General features: G+C 48.5%; 4 protein-coding genes and 1 long non-coding RNA gene across 8 annotated transcripts; 3 read left to right on the top strand and 2 right to left on the bottom strand.

The window, feature by feature from the left end:
• The first annotated feature begins 2,424 nt into the window (after positions 1-2,424).
• On the top strand, positions 2,425-6,671 carry LOC120708352 (protein RICE SALT SENSITIVE 3-like). Of its 2 annotated transcripts, none has more exons than XM_039993565.1 (7): positions 2,425-2,848; positions 3,035-3,085; positions 3,202-3,330; positions 4,442-4,547; positions 5,124-5,165; positions 5,298-5,354; positions 5,537-6,671. In XM_039993565.1, the coding sequence occupies exons 1-7, from the start codon at positions 2,700-2,702 to the stop codon at positions 6,371-6,373; spliced, it is 1,371 nt and encodes a 456-aa protein (XP_039849499.1). In that variant the 5' UTR covers positions 2,425-2,699; the 3' UTR covers positions 6,374-6,671. The 2 variants fall into 2 exon arrangements, with proteins under 2 accessions (XP_039849499.1, XP_039849500.1); XM_039993566.1 differs by having other exon boundaries at positions 2,672-2,848; positions 3,202-3,341.
• Positions 6,672-8,748: 2,077 nt separating this feature from the next.
• Positions 8,749-11,223, top strand: LOC120708353 (protein CHLOROPLAST ENHANCING STRESS TOLERANCE, chloroplastic-like). The gene is made up of 6 exons (XM_039993567.1): positions 8,749-9,181; positions 9,272-9,316; positions 9,514-9,627; positions 10,388-10,468; positions 10,722-10,895; positions 11,044-11,223. Exons 1-6 carry the CDS (start codon positions 8,816-8,818, stop codon positions 11,131-11,133), a joined length of 870 nt encoding a protein of 289 aa, XP_039849501.1. The 5' UTR covers positions 8,749-8,815; the 3' UTR covers positions 11,134-11,223.
• A 136-nt stretch (positions 11,224-11,359) lies between these two features.
• On the top strand, positions 11,360-12,722 carry LOC120708354. Its single transcript, XM_039993568.1, has one exon. The coding sequence runs from the start codon at positions 11,518-11,520 to the stop codon at positions 12,274-12,276; it is 759 nt and encodes a 252-aa protein (XP_039849502.1). The 5' UTR covers positions 11,360-11,517; the 3' UTR covers positions 12,277-12,722.
• A 3,622-nt stretch (positions 12,723-16,344) lies between these two features.
• LOC120708355 lies at positions 16,345-20,465 on the bottom strand. Of its 3 annotated transcripts, XR_005689343.1 has the most exons (5): positions 19,754-20,463; positions 19,336-19,649; positions 18,544-18,725; positions 17,120-17,328; positions 16,345-16,684 (listed from the first exon to the last, which is right to left on the bottom strand). It is a non-coding gene; the product is annotated as an uncharacterized LOC120708355 (long non-coding RNA). The 3 variants fall into 3 exon arrangements; XR_005689342.1 differs by having other exon boundaries at positions 18,573-19,649; positions 19,754-20,465; XR_005689341.1 differs by having other exon boundaries at positions 18,544-19,649; positions 19,754-20,465.
• Positions 20,466-21,176: 711 nt separating this feature from the next.
• LOC120710768 lies at positions 21,177-22,134 on the bottom strand. The gene has a single exon (XM_039996356.1). It carries the CDS (start codon positions 22,077-22,079, stop codon positions 21,318-21,320), a length of 762 nt encoding a protein of 253 aa, XP_039852290.1. The 5' UTR covers positions 22,080-22,134; the 3' UTR covers positions 21,177-21,317.
• Between the last annotated feature and the right edge of the window lie 225 nt (positions 22,135-22,359).

Here is a 22,359-nt window from a genome sequence, read left to right on the forward strand (position 1 = left end):
GACTTTAGATGCGCAGGCATTATGTGTGCCACTTTTGACCCTAGCTAGTCCCTTGCGGCTCCATGACACACAAGCTTTTGGTTACTGAAGAGAGTATGCACGGTCCATTCTGCCGTGTTCTCTGCTCTCAAGATCAAACTGGTACATATAGGCAGCCTTGCTTGCAACATCAACATTTTTCTTGTATGCGTAGCATATAGTACATGAGTATGCATGACACGCTTGCACACTTGTTCATTTCTCAAGCAAGGCTGCAATGGAGAGTTCATAGCGCGTGTAATCGGTAATCCTATGGCACTTCCATTTGCCCTGAAAACCTCGAACCCTTAAAGCCCTAAATCTAACCCAAACCAGCAAAACCTCGCCCTTGGCCAGTGTGGCCGTACACGCTTACGGGGTCGGCGCTCGAGTGCACTTGTGGGGTGTAGTATGGATGGCACTAGGAAAATCAAGCTGATACAGCGGCACTGATGAAGGAGCTCGAGCTAGCATACGTGTGTGTGGTATAGCGCCAGGATTTTTTTTTTCGTTTTGAGTTCACACCCACCCGTCAGTTTTGCCATTTATGCGTGTGGTACAGCATCAAGTACAAAAAGTCATTGATAGTACGCAGACAAAGCCGTCGCTTTCCGGAGCATAAACACAAATTTGTCACCCACAGGCAACGATAAAACATTTTAGGGCCGGTTTAGTTTAAAAAAAAATTCAATATTACCCGTCACATCGAATCTTCAGATATATGCATGGAACATTAAATGCAGTTGAAAAAATAACTGATTACACAGTCTAACTGATTAGTAAGAGATGAATCTTTTAAGTCTAATTAATCTTTAATTGAATATTATTTATTAAGTAACAACAAAATATGTACAATACTAAAATCCAAATATTTTCACCAACTAAACACACCCTTAACAATGGCATCGAAGCAAAACACACTTGGTGGACTGTTGTTCTTCGCAATGCTCACGGAAGGGAAGCAATTCCCCACTCTTAACAAACACTCTGAGACTTTGAGTAATGGAAAAAAACTAAAAACAGCTAGTACAACATGAATGAATTCCTAGAAATTCCCGCGCTGGCGCTGCGGCGTCCGGGGCCTCCTGGCTGAAACCACCGGGCCGGAGGAGGGGGTCTCTCCTCTCTCGCTTCGCCGTCGCCGCACTGCAATACCGAGGGGTCTGCGAGCGAGAGAGCCTGGCCCTGGCTGGGGCGCTGCTGCAGCGCGGCATGGGTGGGAAGCGGCAGAGAGGAAATAAAGCTGGGCGTAGAAGGGGATGGGGGACCCGGCCGGGCCGCTTTTACTTTTGGCGCTGCCAACTTCTGGGCCGCCAATTCTCCAGAGCGGAGAAGAAAAAAAAAACCACGCATGGGGTGCCGTGAGCGACCGCAGTGACTGGCCTGGCCTCCTCGCCCTCACCTCTTCCGTCGCCCACCGCTGTGGAGGGAGAGCTGAGCTGAGCCTGCCCTGAGCAAGGTTAATCTAACCGGTGGGAACCGGTCCGGTTCCGGTTTCGGCCGGTACCCAACCGGCCAAAATTCAAATTTTAAATTTGAATTCAAAAAATGAAAAATTTCTAAAAATACTTCAAGGTGTGATGAATCTAATGGTGTCAAATTTTCTCAAAAATTCATTCATTTAGTATAGTTTGTGGGAATTTAAAGTTAAATCAAAAAGAAAAAAGGAAAAAATGGGCCGGCCCATGAAGGCCCACCGATCAAACCGGCCGGTAAACCGGTCAAACCGGTCGGTAAACCGGTCAAACCGGCCGGTAAACCGGTTGCACGGGAGCTTTTGAATTTCAAACCGGTCAAACCGACCGGTAAACCGGTAAAACCGGCCGGTAAACCGATCAAACCGGCCGGTAAACCGGTCGGAACCGGTTGCTTGGGAGTTTTTGAATTTATTTGAATTTGGATTTGAATTCAACCGGTTTCCACCAGTTACCGGCCTAACCGGTCCGGTAAACCGGTACCGGAGGGCGGCGGTTAGGCCGGTCCGGTCGGTTTTTAAAACCTTGGCCCTGAGCAGGCAGTCGAGCCCGTCGCCTTTCGGTTAAAAACAGCAATCAGAGAGAGACGGCCAGCAAACCGAGCAAGAGGGGTGGAGAGAGACTGAAGAGGGAGGGAGGGGGCGGAGAGAGAGAGCCAAGCTAGGCTATAGCTCAATCTAAACACAGCCCGGGCCGAGATTGAGCATTTTTCGTTTGTTTGTGGTAAATATTGTTCTAACATGACCTAACTAGGCTCAAAAGATTCGTCTCGCAACGTACATCAAAACTATGTAATTAATTTTTTTATTTACCTACATTTAGTACTCCATGCATGGATTATTTGCTATATTTAATGTTTCGATGTGATTTTGATGTGATGGAAAATTTGGATATTAGGGGTTTTTTTGTGGTATCTAAACACACCCCCGGTCTCTCGGCTGGGGGAGGAAATTAAAGAGTCGACCAGGCAGGGGGCGATCAAAAGGAGACCGGCCGGCCGGGTAGCAGCTAGAAACGCCTAGCTGCTGTAGCCGCCGAGAGCTCCGCGTCCACCAGAGGGTAGAAGAGCTTTTACCTTGGACGCCTAGCTCGAGCTAGCGTCCGTCCGAGGGAGAGACAAGAGAGGGAGTGGTGGAAATAGCAGGCGGCGAGCGGGAGCAAGGGAGGGCGAGCGGGAGCAAGGGAGGGCGAGCGTGGGGGAGGGAAATGGTGGGCTCGGGCGCGGCTGGGGGCGGCGGGGATCACGCGCGGAGCAAAGAGGCCGCGGGGATGATGGCGCTCCACGAGGCCCTCCGCAACGTCTGCCTCAGCTCGGACTGGACGTACTCCGTCTTCTGGACCATCCGTCCTCGCCCGTATGCGCCCCCTCTTGTCCTTCCTTCCCTTCTCTTCTCCTCTCCTCCGTGCACCAACCAATCCTCCTCCTCCCCCTCTCTTTGCTTCTCCTATTATTGCTTGCTCCGGGTTTTACCATCGAAGAAGCGACAAGTTACCTTACGGCGGGTGATTTCCTGAGCTGATTGCTTGCCGTGCCTCTGCAGGCGCTGCCGCGGCGGCAACGGGTGCAAGGTCGGCGACGACAACGGCAGCCTGTGAGTATCACAATCACTCCTGATGACCAATTCATCACCTGCTTATTAGCTTTGCCTATATCAGTCGTCACCACCAGTAACAATCCGCTGTCTGCTCCGACGGGCGCCGCGCGCAGGATGCTGATGTGGGAGGACGGTTTCTGCCGGCCGCGGGTGGCGGAGTGCCTGGAGGACATCGACGGCGAGGACCCGGTGCGCAAGGCCTTCATCAAGATGTCCATCCAGCTCTACAACTACGGAGAAGGGTGGGTACTGGGTAGGTGCAGTGCAGTGCAGTGCCGGCAGTCGTCGTGCGTGTCCAATTTTTTCCCCCACGCCCCGCCGTAGCTTAGCTTATTAGCTATGGCTATTACTAGCTTCTAGGCTCGACGACGACGACCACCGTAAGCAGCTAGCTGGGTGACAGGACACCGGCCGCGGTCGGCCGGCCGGCCTCCTGTAATTAGCCCGGCAACTTCGCGCGCAGCCGTGCCCCTGCTGTCCCCTGTTCTCCGATTAGGACCCAAAACCCTGCGCGCCGAGTGCGATTGACGCAAATGCTCCAGCTCCTTCATTAGTGCCGCAGGAGCAGCTTGATTTGGACGGAGGAGAGAGAGCCAGAGGGAGAAAAGAGGAATCGGGATGGGATGGGTGCGTGTGCTTTCATCTTTTCACTTTGTTCTGTCTCATTCTTACCACGCCGCAGAGAGCTTTCTTTTTTTTAGTTTCAGTATCAACCTGTGTCTGTGCGGTAATTAGTACAAATGATCTCCCGTGGTAATTATCTAGGGCTAGCTTAGGGTAGTGCCTAGCCTAGCACGCGTGGAGTAGGAGGTAGTAATTATGTTAGTGGTGTAGGTGAGCTGAGCTTAAACACGGCCATTTTTCTGAAGTCGTGGCTGCTGCTACTGCTGATATCCTAGCCGCTTTTGGAGAAGACTACGGGCGGGGCGCTGTCACGTGCGGGGCACGTTGGCTGGGGTGGGGCGGTGCCTCGTGAAGCATAAACAAATCCCCGCGCGTCAGTGGGGTTAATTGCCCGATCAAATCGAGATTAACAAAATCGCGGATTACGCTGCGCTACGCTCACAGACAAATGCTACACAGCGCCGGGCACCACAGAGAGAGAGAGAGAGAGAGAGAGAGAGAGAGAGAGAGAGAGAGAGAGAGAGCGCGTCAGACATGCGTGTCACGGCATCACCTGTGTCTCTCTGCGTGTTTTGTTTGGGTCTCCCTCCATTGATCTCTTTGCTTGCTGCTCTGACGAGCTTTTGGGGCATGCATGCATGAAACCATGAAATGATGTGCTAAGCCGATGGGTTTGTCTGTTTGATCCTGATTTGGAGTTGGACCCTCACCCTCTCCTCTCTCCTGCAGGCTGATGGGAAAGGTGGCCTCTGATAAATGTCACAAATGGGTCTTCAAGGAACCTTCTGAATGCGAGCCCAACATCTCCAACTACTGGCAGAGCTCTTTCGATGCAGTACGTACCATCACATACTGTGGCACTGTGCCCCCTCTCCACCCCGTCCCCTTTCTCTTTCTGCGGTCTCTGCCTGCCCCCCTGCTTTGGGCTGGGGTGAGAGCCAGACTTCACTGCTCGGCTCACTAGCACGCCACAGTACACTGAAACCACTTCCAACGAGCAGCTCCCCATCCCTGCTCATGAAATAGTGGTGCCGTCTTGGCATAAATGGGGACGTCTTGGACCTCTTGGCATGGCCATGGAGGTGTGGAGTCAAGGACCATGGCTTTGCCGGACCGCACTGTGTGATAGGTTTCGAGGTTTTACCTATTTGGCAACCGGGAACAAGCTGCAAGCAATAGGATAGAGACACGGACACCAGGCATGCACAAACATATCCCTGGGGGAGGTCTCAGGCTTTGCATCAGATCTGCTCCCGCGAAAAGAAGAGAAGAATGGGATGCTCATGCTCCATCCGAGTAGCCATCCCCCTGTCACCTAGAATTAACGCCACGATCGCAGTAACCTTTATTCCTGCACTGCGGTGGTGCCCTATCTTACCTTATTTCCCTCCCGGCTTTTTTGCTTTTGCAGCTTCCTCCCGAATGGACCGATCAGTTCGCATCAGGCATCCAGGCAAGCGTCACCCCCAATCCCAGCTGATCATCAGATCATCTGCCCAATTTTATCTTAGCTTGCTAATAATCAGAGCTCTAACTAACTAAACATGGCGATGATCTTTTTCCTTTCGTTTTGGTTTGTCTGCAGACCATAGCTGTGATCCAAGCCGGGCATGGCCTCCTGCAGCTGGGCTCCTGCAAGATTGTGAGTGCCAATTGAAGGCCGCCCCCCCTTCTTCCTCCACCCGTTTGTTTCTTTTCGCGTGACTTTTCGTTTGTCGTTTCGCTCGGTCGCCGAGGACCCCGCGGACGTGGACGTCTCAGCGGCCTCTGGCGGATGCGTAGGCGAAGCTAACATCGACGTGACCTCTGTGAACGCGCGTGCAGATACCCGAGGACCTGCACTTCGTGCTGCGGATGCGACACATGTTCGAGTCGCTGGGCTACCAGTCGGGTTTCTTCCTCTCCCAGCTCTTCTCCTCCTCGCGGGGGGCCTCGCCGACGCCGCCGTTCCCGCTCAAGCAGCCCGCGCCGCCGGCCGCGCGGCCCCCGCCGCAGCTCTTCAACTGGCCGGGCCACCAGCCGCCGCAGCTCCCGCCGGGCGCGGGCGCGTCGCCGCTCTTCCCGCCGGGCCCGGCCGCCGCGTTCCACCAGTCCGCGGCGCGCACGATGCCGCCGTTCCCGGGCAGCGGCAAGGACGAGGCCCACATGTTCCACCTCCCGCCGGGGCACGGGCACCATGGAGGCAAGCCGCCGCACATGGACGAGCAGCAGCAGCAGCAGCAGGCGATGGGGCCGGGCGGCGGGGAGGCGCCCGACGGCGACCTCCGGTGGCCCAACGGGCTGTCCTTCTTCACCGCGCTCACCGGGCGCGCGGACGACGCGAAACTGCTGTTCGGCGGGCCCGGCGGCGGCGGCGGGGGCGCGGACGACGAGAAGGCGGCGGCAGCGGACGCCGCGCAGAGCGGGCACGGCGGGGCCGAGAACGTGGAGGAGTACCTCAGCCTGGAGAGCCACTCGAACAAGGCGAGGAGGGTGGAGACCGCCGCCGCCCAGAGCAGCAAGTTCAAGAGGAGCTTCACGTTGCCCGCGCGGATGAGCTCGTCGGCGTCGACGTCCCCGTCCGTGTCGGCCTCGACGGCGCCGCAGCAGCAAGGGATGGAGTACCGAGGCCCGCACGAGGGCGGCGTCTACTCGGACCTGATGGAGACGTTCCTGGAGTAGCTCTCGTCCGTGGCATGCATGCATGGTCGATCGGAACGGTTCAACTTCAAGGTCGCCTCGCCACGAGAAGCGCACGTTTTGTTTCATTCTCTTTCTTTTTTTCTTCTTTCGCTCCCTCCTGCTAGCTCCCAAGGTATGTTTAAGGTTTTGAGTTTTAATCGCATGTGTTTAATTAGATTCCTCCTCCCTTTCCTTTCCTTGTGTACGTCGTGTTTCCTCGTTCTAGTAGTCGTAGTAGTACTGTCTAGCAGCCCGATCGTAATGCCAAAAAGAAAGAAGAAGAAGAACCCTTGATGGATATCATCCATGCATGCATGCAAAGGAGGAGGCATGCAAAGCGACGCAATGATGGCGAGGTACAATGATTCGCAACGCCTAATAATAGGCGCTTTTTTTGGGACCAGAAGCCATCTTGGTCACAACACTGTTGCCCGGGCCGGCAGGCTCCAATCCATTCTGCACCCGTATTCCTGTCGTACCAGCAGGCAGCAGCTACTCTCTCCGTCCAAAAAAATAATATAAATCTCGTTTTTCGAAGAGTCAAACAATTTCAACTTTAACCGAATTTATACAGAATAATACTAATATATATATATTACAATATAAGTATTTTTAGATTGATCATATAATATATTTCTATACTACATCAATTCGAAGACATAAATGTTTGTAATTTTTTATATAAATTTAGTCAAAATTAAAAATATCTCGAAAAGCGAGATTTACATTCTCTTTAGGACGAAGGGAGTAGCTCCATGGTCCATGCACAGGATCATCGGAGTTGCAAGGACGGAACGGAACGATCCGCAGTCAAACCACGTACGGTGCGGTACGGTACGGGGTACGTACGGTATCCAACTGCAGTAGCAGTACTACGTGGCAAAGTTTCCGTTTTGCATGGATTAACAGTACTGGCCAGTGATCGATCACAAATTCACAATTGGCCCGGCTACTTATCATGACCTTAGGTACGGCGAGCGGTGTACGACGGAGCCTAGCTACAATGCAAGTGGTATACTTTGGGGGCCTTTCGAGCTTCCATGAAATGATGAGAAAGTTTGGAGGTGTGCTTGCATGCCTGCCTGCCCTCTGCACGCGACAGGGAGTGAGCGAGAGCGCCCAAGACACTCGATTGCCTCGCGCTATGTGGCTGTATGCATGGCAGTCGAGTTGGCTCGGCTGCGTGCAGATTTCCTGGCAGGCGGATCACGGAGAACACATCGGCACGGGTAACTTGGGATTTGACTAGCGCCCAGTAAGGCAGTAAGCACAATGTCGCCAGAGGGATACGCTTCTAGTGGTAGTTGCTCGAGCAAATGCTGAGTAAAAGGGAGCGGATGGGATCTGGATGCCATTAGTTTAGGTCTGTGTAGGTCAACCACCAAAATCACCTATGTTGCCCGATGACAAATAAAAACATTTTGTATTCCCTTTTGTCTGTGGATATACCTACTACATTAAGAACTTTGACTGTTCATGTGTACATAGTTAGTATGATTCAGTTTTTTCATGAAAAATGAATTTTAAACCTAAGCGTGCATAAAGTAGAGTTTACGTCTAAGGATGCATAGACGCAAGTGGGTACTCATCAATAGTATTTTTTGGATCAGCTAATAACTACAATGGCATGCCACTTTAGTTCATTTCTTCTCCCAAATTATTTACGCAAAATGTCATTTTAATTCATTTTATCAAATTTTTAGGTCAACCCAATGACCCAAAATATATATAACTCGCATCCCTTTACGCCCACAAATTTACTAATCCCTCCACTTCAAATTATAGATTTTTTTAAAGTTTTCTAAATGCATAGAATTTGCTATGCATCTAGATACTTTATATCTAGATATATAGAAAAATTACGTATTTAGAAAAGACAAAATGGTCATAATTTAGTTTGGATGGAGTAATTTACAGCTATTCTCATGTGTAATGTGTTCATACTGGTAAACGGTGTTACTACTACGTACATATGAAGAATACAATCTATTGTCAATAATCACTATACTACGCTCGGAGCACGGAGTAGGACTCGGAAATGTCTCAATCTATTTTTATCAATATATATTCTCAAAACTTATAAAATGAACCGTGCAACTTCGAAGAACACAAAATTCTGGCTAGAATTTTAATGGGCCCTTCTTTCAGAAAAAAACGGCCCAATGACCTCCCAAGTTGTTTTCTTCCACCAACGTCGCGCATTTTTTTATTGAGTTTGCAAGGCCGCCGAGTCGAGACACAAGCCCATTAAAAGGCCCATATCTAAAACAGAAAACGGCTTCCGTGCTAATCTCAAAAAAAAAAAAAAACGGCTTCCGTGCCGTTCTGTCTCTGTCGCCGGGACCCACCGTGAGGCCATCACTCCACCGTGCGGCCGTGAGCGCCGGGAGGGGATGCCGCGACCCGAAAAGATAAGCTGCCACCGCCGCTGGCCGGAGCCGAATGGCGCTGCTCCCGCCACCACTCGCTCCCCTTCTCTCGCCGGCTCGCCACCGTGCCGCGTCCCCCCCGCTCCTTGCCGCCGCGACAACTCCTCGCCGTCTCATTTCTCTCTTCCCCCGCAGCCACCGCCACCACGACGCACTCTGCCCCGTCGACCGGCCGCTCCGCCGCCGCCGCCGCCGCAGGGGCGTAGGTGCCTCCCTAGACCAGGAGGAGTCTGGCGGCTCTGAAACCACCTTCGCGGCGGAGGAAGACCCAGGACCACTGGTTTCCTCTGATGCGGCTGCTGAGGATGGCGTCGCGGCTTTCGCCGAGCAGGCCGAGGCCACCCCGGAGGACCTGGAGAATATTCGCGAAGTCAAAAGGGTCTGTCGCTTGCAATTGCAACCTTCATTGGCTTGTTTTGCGTCACTGGAATTAGTGCTTATTGATTTGGATTTGATTCACTGTTGCTAGGTACTGGAACTGCTGAAGAAGAACAGGGACATGACCTTTGGCGAGGTAAGCAAATTGCCCTATTATTTGGTTTGCGTGCTCACTCATTGGAACTAAGTCGTGTATGAAGCTTTCCTACTGGGATTATATGTGCAAAAAAAAAGTGTTGCCATCCACTCCCTGCGGTTACTCTTTGAAACTTACGAGTAATGCATCTTCCTTGTTGCTGACACTATTTTGCTACCTTTGTTGCTGCATCACAGGTTAAGCTAACCATCATGATTGAGGACCCTAGAGATATAGAAAGGAAGAGGACACTCGGGATAGAGGATCCTGATGAAATTACTAGGGATGATTTAGCTGACGCTTTGGTTGAGGTACATCACCGTTTCCCTGCAATGCACTACTTGTGGACTCTTGAGAGTGAATATTGTGGCTTGGTTACTGGCTTCCTTATCCATCTCTATGAAATATTTTATGCATTCTACTCTCCATGTCATGCTCCATAAAATTGAACTAAAAATGTGAGTACATGCATAATCTAGTGTAGTTGATGTTTAAACGATCATGCTAAGTGGAAAGCTTAAGTATGCCCTTTCCTTGTGTTATGCAAGCCATATTGTCTTCCTTTCCACATATAATTTTGAATTGATATTCTATAGCACTATATCATCAATTAATTTGCAATAAAATACCTGTATCCATATTTATAATTATGTACCATGGATGCAGCGGCGGACCCAGAAAAGTTTAGAAGCCTGGGCCATCTAGTAGATTAAGCAATAAATGATGGCAAACTTTTATACTATGATGCCTACTAACTATATGGGTCTAATGGAACAAACATAGAGGAGCCCGGGCACAGGCCCAGGGTCGCCGGGCCTTGGGCCCGCCACTGCATGGATGGGCTATCCCCTTTCTATTTTAGTTTCCTAAGTTTTTTCATAAATACCTGCTGATCATGTCAAATTTGTATTTGACAAGCTCTTCACTTTCAAGTGCCAAGTACCAATGTGGCACTTCCCATTAATTGCGCCTGTGTTGGTTGTTGGTTGCTAACTGATCAAATCACATAATGATGAAGATGTAAATTTCTTGCAAAAACCTGAGCCACTAATACGTCACCTGCATATATAGGTTAATGAAGGACGGATTCCAGAAAACCGTGTTGCACTTCAGTTGCTTGCCAAGGAGATGGCAGAATGGCCCGACCTTGAGGTAATAACAAAAACTCAATCCTTCTCCTCCCTCCCCACTAAATTGCCACTACGGGTCCACCACTGTCGTTTTAGCTAAGTGCAGGATAGTTTCAGACCTTTCACCAATACTTGATTATTGCCCTCCTTTTATGTAGGTTTTTTTCCAGCTTTCAACATTTTCTTAATTTGCTGGATCATTTTTCTCTCTTTACTGAACATTTTTAGTAGAACTGTATATTACTTTGAATTTCATTTTGAAATCCATCGTGCAGGTAGAAGCTCCAAAAGGGAAGAACAAACCTGGGAAATCTGTCTATGCAAAGGCCACAGATACTGGCATCGATCCTGAGACAGCTGCTAAAAGACTTAACCTTGACTGGGACTCTGCTGCTGATATAGATGGCGAAGAGGATGATGATGATGAAACTGAAGTGCCATCTGCAGTGGTAAGTTATTGTCTTTGAAATACTCCAATGAATTTTGTTATACTTATTTGTTATACTTATAAATTGAACAACTTTCAACTAAATGTTCATACCTTAATGGTCTTCGACCACGTATTTGAACAACATTTTCTTTTGTTTTGTTCTGCAGGGATATGGTGCTCTATATTTGTTAACGGCCTTTCCCGTTATTATTGGAATATCAGTTGTTCTAATTCTTTTCTACAATTCTCTGCAGTAGTGAACCTCTGTGCTCCTTCCGTTCTTGAGCGAGATGTAGCCCTTTTGTAAATCTGAGTTTCAAGGATAGTTAATCAGTTTTTTTGTCTCATTTTTTTCCCAGCTTACTTTCACATTTGAAAGATATAAAATAGTAACCACAATTCTGCGAAGATATGACAAGCTGTGAACTAAAGGAACATAATCATGTAACTTAGTAGCAGGCACGAACAACGAATCAATGATTTCAGGTAGCTGATAATGGGATACACCTACCCGTCCAAGGCAACAGCTGTCAGCTGACCACAGTTCAGTGTAGAGAGAAATGCAGGCGGCAAGCTTCCAGACATGACTATGTGTGAGAGCCTGAGAGGTCAACCGATCAGCCACCGACATACTCCGTAGCATGGCTCAAAGCTTGCCCGGGTGCACGACGGCACGATCTCTGATGTGCTCTCCACCATTTCGTCAAGCCCATTCCGTGCGCTTTTCTCCTCATGGACGCACAATTGGGATCTCCGGCAAGCCCACTTTTCCCTGTGTCATGAGTCTAGAAGAAGCTTCGTCGCTTGAGGGAAATGCTGAAGCCCGAGTGGCCGACGATGGAGAGGAGGGACATGCGACGACGGCGAGAGCCCCCGCCGGCCGGCCACTCCGTTCCGGTTCGTCGGCCACCGACCTCTCGAGCAACGCGTCGTCGATCAACTACCGCAAGGCGCGGCGGGACAGGATCGGCGGCGACGGCGGCCTGTGCATGCACCTGCCGGGCCTGTCCCGGAGGCGGTCGATGCAGCAGCAGCAGTCCATGAGCCTGAGCGAGGCGGACACCCGGGCGAGCGTGGCCGCCGGGCCCGGCGGGGCCCGGGCGAGCACGGCGTCCATGGAGAGGTTCAAGTACAGCTCGTCGTCCTCCGGCATCGTGTTCGAGCGCGCGGCGGACAAAGAGGACGAACAGGAGGAGGAGGTGTCGGCGTACTTCGACCTGCCGCTGGAGCTGCTGAGGATCAGCAGCGTCGACACGGAGTCGCCGGTCACGGCGGCGTTCGTCTTCGACGGCAACCGGGGCCGGGGCGCCAAGAAGATCGTCCCCGAGATGCAGGACAACCTCGATTTCAGCTTCCCCGCGCCGCCGGATTTCTCGAATCCCTCGTCGCCAAGATCCTGAAACTACGCGAGGGGAGGCGCTCATCAGTATCTCAGACGACATCGACTATTTTTGAGCGCGGATCACGCGTCAGGTTTTACGCTGGTTTCCTACCCATGATGTGTTGTGCTTGTGTATTTGGTGTCCGTACACATTTCGTCGTTTTCCATATTGCTCTGCATGCATCTGAGATGCACATAGGCTAACAAGGTTGCAATTGTGATGGTGATGGTGATGGGGGGTGGTGATTAGCTCAACATCAACTGATGCAGTAATTCTATGTCCAATCACGAGAAACATAGAGAAACCAGCTTAAGTTGGAGTCTGAAGAGTGCAGTAGCATTTGCTAGACATAACATACTGTACTTTTCAAGAACTAGTAGTGTTACAACAACCTCGCTTCAAATGGTTGTATTGTAAGCAAATCAAAATGAGGTATATTGTGCATTGTTAAGCATGTCGTGCGACCCAGCATTTGTCATCTTCTGATGTTGATTTTTCAACTCGTTTCCTTGATTACTGAATAACAGAACGGGTGTTTCTAGCTCCCATGCGACTTGGAATTTGCAAATTTCCAGGTCTTTTTCCCCCCTGAACATATTGGTTTGCAACTTGCTCCACCCTTACGTAAGGAACATGGCCCCATTTAGGCAATTGTTTGTGTTTTTAGTGATTGAGTGACAACATAATCAATGGTACTAACAAGTTTATGAGATCACACTTGTAGGAATTCTTAGATCCTATGGATATAATTCAACATGTCTAATTCATCGTCAAGACGTCATGATCAATTTACCGTCAAGACGCCAAGTCCAATCCACCGTCAAGATGACAAGTCCAAACCGCCGTCAAGGATCCAAATGGTCGCCGCGACGAATTGGATGAAAAAGATGCAGAATCTGCAGCACTGGATAAACCGACATTGCACCATCGGTGCATCTGATGGTTGTCGGAAGAACCGACGCTCTTGCATCGGTGTACTTTTTGGTGCCAAATGGGATCAAGTCAAGATAGCTTTCAGGCACCGGTTTAACTGACGGGTCACTCAGAGGCATCGGTGCAATCAACGTACTATTATCCAGAGACGATGTCGAATGCGCAGCAGACAAGCCTTCAGCACCGGATGAACCGATGCCCCATCAGAGCAAGCATCGGTGCAATGACGTCAGCAAGAAATGATCAAGTGCAACGGCTACGTGAAGATCAAGTGTCACCGGTTTAACCGACGCCCTAGCATCGGTTTAACTGATGGTCCCAGGGATTGATGCAGCTGTGTCAGATAAACCAATGGCTACTTCAGAGCTTAGTGTGACCGGAAGAACCGATGCTCTAACACCGGAAGTTCCGATGCCTGCGCAGAAAACTGGCCAACGGTTCTCAACAGCTAGTTCAAGTTGGAGGGCTATATATATGCCTCACTCCGGCCATTTGAAGCTTGCTAGAGTTCCTAGAAGCCTCATACACATTCAAGAACACCTCCAAGCCAACCAAGAGCAAATAGGTCAAATCCTTAGGCTTAACACAAGCTTTGTAAGTGTTAGTGTTAGGATTAGCTTTTTAGAGAGTGTGAGAGCAAGGTGTTGTGCCTTGTGGCTAGTTCTAAAGTGAACCATACTTGTATTACGGTGAACTGGCCCCTTGGAGCATTGGTGGCTCGCCGGCACGTCAACGACCCTTCGGCTTGGTGTGGAGCGGTATCGACAACATTATGCGGGGGACGGAGACCCCTCCTTCGTGGGTAAGCTCCCTTAGTGGAAAACGGGATCAAGGTGACCGTGATTATGTTCACGGAAGAGACTCGATTACCGGGAAGCGATACTTTTCGTGAGTGCTTCAACAACGTGGATGTAGGGGCGCCTTTGTGGCAATCCGAACCACGGGATAAATCCTCGTGTCGAGAGTTTGCTTCCTCTCATCTCTCCTCTTTAAGCTTCCGTATTTTATATTGCAACTTATGTGCTTTTACTTTCTTAGTGTAGTATCTTGCTAGAATTGGTTATAGGTTGCAAAACTCTTTTTGGGATGAGGGGTTTCACACTAGAAAAATCATAGTTGCACATCTAGATAGATTGTTTTAATTTAAGTTTTTGTGTAAATTAGTTGGAGCCATAGGTTAAGATTTTAGAGTGCATAATTCACTCCCTCTCCCTCTTATACTAGAGCACCCGATCACTTTCACGTTATTATCCAGGTCTTATGAGGCCACTTTCCAGCTCATTGCCACAAAAGTGTAAGGCCAACAAAATAATTAAGGACTTGTTATACAATTATCATTCTTTTAATTAAGCTACTTTTATCCAGAGTCGAGCAGATAACACCTCCAACACTATATAAAAGAGTAACAATATTTCAATCACTAAACAATAGTTCAGACTTCAGACGAATAAATACCTTCACAGACACCTCAATTGACAATAATCAAATCAAATTACCAGAAGGAAAGATAAAATGACAAGGGGTTGTCCTAAGGCTAGTTTTCGGTTCATTTGTTTTGTTGAGTTGTGCTGTGTAATCTATTTAATTAATGTATTATATTTTTTTTCTTCATTGTTATTAGCTAGAGCTGTTTTTAGCGCTTAACTGCTGCAAGCTACATAAAGAATTTCGAAAAAGAAAAGGTCACGTAGAGAATTTTAATTACAAACGCCCAAGGGCTTTTCAAAAGTCAACATATGCCATTTCTCATGCAAAATTAATTATACCAAACAGAATTAACCTGAACTGAATTAATAACCAACCACAGCGGCACAGCTTTTTGTCCCAGTTTCAACCGACTGGTTATTCCTGTCAAAAAGAAAACAATTGCCTCGAGACTTATTTAGCTAGCCCATGAAGGCACGGACTAGTTCATTTTCTCTCTCAATCTATGGAGACTTGATCTAATCTCTCTCCACTTGAGCAAGACTCACATGGATATATGTTGGTTTGAAATTTGTTATTTTTATATCTCACAAACGAAGTCGAATTTGGACAAAATATTTTATAAGACTGTGTATCATCATATCATCTACATATGTGATTTTTTTAGTAAATTTAGACGCCTTTTTTTGTCATGATTTGCACAAGCTTTTATAAAAATTGTAATTTCCACCAGATATATTTCTTTGTGATAAACCAAGACGACTCGCGATTCGCTAGACTTGTCAAGATGCATACCGTGCCTTTTCTCTCCACAACCCCAAAAATAGGAAAGACTATCACAACAAAAAAACAGTTTTCGCAGCCTTTTTCTTGTCGCCGTTGAGCGCATACACCGCGAAATCCCAACCTCTCCACGCGGCACTTGCAAATCGATGCTCCCATGTCTGCGCTCCCTCACGAGACCACCGGCGGCCCACCGTCTCCGCCGCCGCGACGGCTGAGCGCGGGCACCGGCGTCGAGGCCGACGACGGAGTCGCCTGCACGGCCATGTGCCTCTACTTCCCGCGGCTCTCAAAGAAGAAGCGGCCGGGCAGGAGGTCCGCGAGCGCTCGCCGCGTCGCCTCGTGGTGGCCGTGGTCACCGTCTCATCATGCCGCTTCCGGTTCCGGCGATGCTGCCGCGGCCGGGGCGCTGACGCCGCACGACGACGACGACGGGTCGGCCTCGTTCAAGCACTGGGGCCAGCCCCAGAGCCGCCGGTCTCAGCTGGCGGCGCCGCGGGTGCCGTCGTCCTCGTCGTCCTTCTCCTTCCCGTCGTCGCCGGCGTCCGCGTCCTCGCCCTCGTTCGCGAGCACGGCGAAGTCAGGGCAGGATCGCTGAGCACAGAGCAGAGAATGCAGGATAGTAGATTGTTCTGTTTCTGTTATACTAATAGGTTGCACGTGCCACAAGCACGTGTTTTAAAAAACAATTATTTTAAAATATAATTGGATTGTATCAAACACCAACTAAAAATTTAGAAATATTTATTAACTACATAGCAATCAAATCTAATTCTAATATAAACTAATAAACGAATTCATACCACCGCTTTGAGTTATGAAAAATTAGTTAGTAGCACAAATAAATAAGAATCAATTGAATAATAAAAAATTATATCACAACTTCAACATTTTGTATCCAAGGACGTTCAAACAAAATTAAAAAATGTTAATATAGCCAGAAAATATTACTAAACCATACAAAATATCTTGATGAAATAAACTTGAATCACAATATCATAATCCCTTTGTATTATACCAGTCTACTACTCTACTGACAGAACACATTCATACACACTACGTTCAACATGGATTGCTCAAACCTTTACTTATATTTACATAACTAAGTTAGCTCTGATAAATTACAGCTGAACATATGTTAATTCAAATACACTAAATCTTGTCTCTAAAATTCAGCAAAGATGCTCAAATCTCTGAAATTTGATTTTTCTTGTTTGTTTCACCTCCAAAGCTCAGACTTCCCCTTTCTTCTACTCTTCTGTTTCTGAATCTTTGTTCTGTTTCTCTGAATCGTATACACAAGATCAAATAGCAGGCATCGAAGATTGCATATTTACAGAAGCCAAATCAAATGCGTCAACAAGATAAAATCAACAAAGAACAGGTAACACTTCCAGATGATCATCAATAGCTTAATACCCATTCAGATAGAACCCTTCAGTCAGTCCCCTAAAGATATGCAAACTGTGAACTGTGCCATATTTTCTTTCCTTAATAAGAGCAAGCATTAACGGTGGCAACGACTTTTACTTGATATTTACTAAGCATCAACAATGGCATTTTTTTATCTTTAGCTAAGCACTAAGCTAGGACTGTTACATCCCAGTAATTGCTACCCTAGGTATTTAACAGAAGTTCCATCTGCATTTTCTGTACTAAAATTCAGAACCATAAGTAGGATATTCGGAACAAATTCAAAACCATAAGCAGGACAATGTACCTTGAAATGTGGATCTGATAAGGTATTCCTTGCTAGCTGATCAACCTCCTATATGCCTACTCTAATTCAATTGCTCCAATCTGATCAAATATCAGTTAATTGAAACAATGAATGGAAATATTGAGGAGACAGGTGCTTCCCCTAGCTCAAAGGCATAAAAGATGAGAAACCCCAATCACTCTCACGAGGATTAAATAGATGCTGGGTATCTGCAGACACAAAAGCAACAATAAGGTTGGAGCTAGATACATCTGTAGAAAGAATCATTGGCAAACAAAGGTATCAGCATCAGCAGATCAAGAACAATATGCATCCTTATTAATCAGCAACAATCTTTTTTTAAAAAAACATGTTGCATCGCATTTGCAAGCATGGGCTTACAACCCAGATCTTATCTTTGGAAATGGACCAAATGTTCGTAGCCAGAACACCAAGTAAATATAGATAGAACAGCAACCAATCCATCATGAACCATAGAACATACATTATAAATTACTATGAGCAACCATCCCAATAAAATGGCGTGTGTTAGAAACATAAGGATTATTACATGAATGATTGGTTAGCTGACATTCTTCTCAGCCCCAAATTCTGGCATTGTCAGGAGACATCTAATTTCACATGCTATCATTTCAAAATTTAGAAGCGTTGATTTAACTGGGCATCCTAAGGGATTTGAAGCTGATACATCAGAGGTTATATTGCTAACAGTAACAACATTCAGATTGCACTTGCTTCACACAATGCACCATGATTTCAGGAACCACTATAGTGTTCGAAACTGAAAGAAGGGCAAAAGTACTATGAAATGCTAAGAAATAAAGTTATGGAAAGTTTTATTCGAAATTCGATTTGCTATGTGGATGGGTCACATTTATTCAAAACAGACCCAATTAACCATTAGAAAACAGCCATGAAGTTTAAACAGTCAGCAACATTGCTCTAAAATCAAGACAAGATTTGAAGCTAAATATACCGATGAAAATCCACCTAAATATGCATGTGCAAGGCATCAATCAACCTTTTCTGATATCTTGTTCAGCACATTTTTCATCATTTATGGAGATACATGGTGGATCTGAAATCAATGAAGTTTCAGAGAAATGACAATGAAGAAGTTTCTTACATATTGACATTGTCTTGATTTTTAGAGCAATTCTGCTCTAAACTTTTATAACCATCTCTGAATTTTGTCCCTAAATCAGATGTCTAACTCAATTTGTAAAATATTGTATCTTAGGGTTGCTAATGTATTATTACTATGGAACATTCTTGCAATACTCAAGTTGAAAATTGGTCTCAAACCTAATGCTACAACATGAATAGCACTGGGAACTCAATCACCAAAAAACAGAAAGACAAACAGAAAAAACCCAAATCTGAACCAGATCCTAACTATGAACCAAGAAGAGGCAGCGGCTCACACTTATTTGTAAATTTCAATTGTACATACTGTTGCTTCAGAAGGTTATCACATTTCTTCAAAGAGTGCTGCACTTCTTGTATGTGCCTTCCACTTGTACCCTCAAATATGACATCACAATTTTTTTCCCCGTACCTCTTCAAACCCTCAACAGCAGTTTTCACTGGATGAGGCTCCATATAGCTGCCAAATGACAGTTAGAACAGATATAAAAATAGAATTAACAAATAACTGAAGTTGAGAGTTACAACAGCCCACGTAAATGGGGATCTTAGCCTTCATTGCATTTTTCTTTAACTGATTAGCCAAGCTGATTAGCAAAAGCACCATGAGGCTCAAACATTGATTATCAATAGAGGTGTATAAGAAAGTAGCTGTTTCTTAATGCTTTAACATACATGTAGCACTGAACTGGTTTAACTGAATGGACCAAACATGATATGCGGTGCAAAGGAAAAAACACTATATGTTGTAGGTAGAATCTGGTGGCCCTGGAAATAAACAATCATAGTGATCGCAACCCAGGTATATTATACCATTATTAAACTTAACGCTGGTATGGAAAAACAAATGGACAATTACCATATAACAACTCAACGTTAGTAATTAGGGTAGAAAAAACACCAGCATAGTTAACTTGGTACATTAATCCGAAAAAATATACTAAACTAACACACTTTATTCACAATCTGATGTTTTGACCAACTGACTGAGTAAGTTCCTTTGGAAAAGAAAAGGAAAAACTACAGCACGATGAGCTGAGCTCGACGGTAAATGAGAGAATAGCTGTTACCTGCATTTGATAGCATGTGCTCATCAAAACGGCATGAACGAACTTAGCTTCTTGCCCAAATGTACTGTTAAGCATATGACATTGCTACATACGCATATGCACTGACCTCCTGATAGAACTAAAACCTGAATACAAAGGGGGTGTGTTCAAGATGTAAGCGCACACTGGGATTCGTAGGGTTTTAGGCCGCTGGGCTCCACCGCTTCACCACAGCAACGCAATACCATACCAATCGGCAGTCCGCCGGACTTGGACAACCTCAACAGCCGGCCGGGCCATCGCACAAGCTAGCAAAGTTCCACCTCCTCGCGTCCCTGATTGACGTACATGCAAATTCAATTTCTCTAATTGATAGGGATCAATTAAAAAATTCTGCACCTCCTCGCATCCCACGAGTTGAATTCAACAACAAATTTACCTATCCGCCGTGCTGAAGGGGCAGGCCGCCGGAGTTGACCCGGCCTCTCGCTGCAACGTGATGCGTCCGATGGGCCATCGTCATTAGTTGCTGGCGGACTTGGAGTAGGGTTCCACGCCTTGATCGTCCGGTGCGGTCGCAACGCATGCATCAGAAAGAGCAGAAGTGGCTGCGCCGCGTGCTGGAAAGGCAGGCCGCCGGACTTCACCACCACCCCCTGGCCGCAACGCGTCCCGAGCAGTTGGCTGGTGCGGCCGGGCTGCAGTCGTGGCGCGGCGGGAAAGGCGGCCTCGAGACGAGGGACGAAACGAAAGGCAGACCGAATAGCCGCACCGAGGGCCACCTCCGCCGAGAAGCTGCACGAGGGAGCGACACTCGGCCGCACGCCCGTGGCGCCTCGCGAGGGGCCGCGCGACACTCGCTCGGAGGCCGCCCCGTGCCAAGCGCCGCTCCTCCTCCCGCACGGCGCGCCTCGGCCTCCACCCGCGGGCGCAGCCCAGCCCCGCCGCGCCGCGCCATGGCCCGCCCGCTCGCAGCCCCGCCACGCGCGCGTGCCCGAGCTGCTCCGGTCCCACGTCGGCTCCAAGCCGTGCGGAGGGAGGCGCCGTGTGAAGGAGAGGGACACCGGAGAGAGGGTGCCGCTGGTGGGATTGGAAGGAAAACAGATGGGCGCCGCCGCCAGGGAAGGGGATCCCGCGGCGTGGGGGAGGGGGAGGGGGCCGCAGCCCTCCGGAGAGAACAAGAAAGAGTTAATTCCCTCAATGCCATCAAAATTTAAGACAATTTCTTAAATGCCATCAAAATTTAAACAATCTCTTCATTACCACTAAAATTTTATTTCAATCACCTCAATGCCATGGAGTACTAAACGAAGTTTATTTGCAAAACTTTTTCACGGATGGGTGTAACTTTTCACGACGAATCTAATGATAGTAATTAATCGATGATTGACTACAGTGATGTTACAGTAACCATCCTCTAATCGTGCGGTCAAAGATCTCATTAGATTCGTCTCGCGAAGTAGAACACGGCTGTGGAGTTAGTTTTGTAAATTACCTTTATTTAGTATCCCTAATTATTGATCGAAATTTTTTTGCTACTTGTGCTAACCAAAACCAAACAGGGCCAAACAAGCGCATTGCAGGCCTGCATCATCGCGGGCCCTCTCAGGTCTTCCTCTGCCGCCCGCGCCGCCGCCACGTGGCCCGTGGCCACAGTTCCATAGCCGTGCCGTCGTCCCGGTGCCGCGGCGACCGCCATCTATTGCGGCCAGGACATGGTTCGCTCCTTCTCAGCAGAATCAGGCCAATGAGGACATGAGGTAGTGTCTACTATGAATGTGATTTCGTTTTCTTCTTTTTTTCTTTTTTGCGAAATGTGAGTGTGCTTTCTTGTGTTCTGGATTCTGCTATCCTTTCTCCATAGCTCGATTCAATAACTACATATAACGAGAAAATTACAGGGCACATTAGAAAAGGAAAAATGGCGAGGTCTGTTTCGTACAGCAATACACGGGCAAAAGCAAAATGAACTGATCATGCGTGCAGCGTCAGGCAGGCAGCCATCACACGACGCTCTCCCGGCAGCCTGCCGTCAGCCGTTGCACGCAGGCACCATCGCCGAGCTCGCGGTCACCGTCAACCGCCTTACCCTGCGGCGCGGCGCGGGGAGGCATCACCATGACAGGAGGCCGCGCCACGGTGGAACGTCCCGACGCCGACAAGAACCTCACGAGGTGCGGCGGCCGCGGCTCGCCGCCGCCCTCGACGACCCCGGGCGCCAGGCACGACGCCATCCGCTGCAGAGCGGCGCCCCCTCGCTGGCCGCCGTCGCCGAACACGAACGCGGCCGTGACGGGGGCGTCGCTGCCGGCGGCGAACCGCTCGCCGGCCCTGATCAGCTCCGCAGGCAGGTCGAAGCACGGCGACGGGCAGTACTCGTGGGTCGCCCGCGCGCCACCCTGCTCCTCCGGACGCTGGTCGTCCCCCACCGCGAAGTCGAAGACGATGTTGTTGCCGGAGTTGAGCGACGCGCACTCCAGGGACGCGGCCCGGCGCGGCGCGGCGTCCGGGGGCACTGCATGCTCGGCCGGCGTCGGCTCCTTGGGTGCCGCCTCCGCCTCCCCCGGCTTCTTCTTGGAGAGGCCCGGCAGGTAGAGGCACATGAGCAGCGCGCTGCATGTGAAGCCCTGGCTGTCGGAGCCGGCGTCGGGCGTCCCGGACATGGCCCTGCGTGCTCGCCGGTTCGATCCCGCCAGCGCCTTTGATGGGCACGGAGGACGTGCGCCTATATTGATCGCGGACTCGCGGTGGTGGTGGAGGACCATACCGCCGCCCGCTGGTGGCCAGTGGGTGGGGGGATGGTGTGCTTCATGTCGTTCCGATTTACTCCCTCCTTCCCCGTTTATAAGGCATGGTGGAACATGACACGGTCTTCTAAACAACACTTTGACCATTTATTTATCATATATTATATCACTTTTGATTATAAACTTATAATCATTGTAAAATATATTTGATTATGAATCCAATCATATGAAATTTGCATTATAAAAATAAAAATTTAATAGTCAAATTATTGGTCAAAGATGACAATGTTTGAATCTT

This window comes from Panicum virgatum, chromosome 5K, assembly GCF_016808335.1.
Source record: "Panicum virgatum strain AP13 chromosome 5K, P.virgatum_v5, whole genome shotgun sequence".
In the NCBI taxonomy this organism is placed as follows: Eukaryota; Viridiplantae; Streptophyta; class Magnoliopsida; order Poales; family Poaceae; genus Panicum; species Panicum virgatum.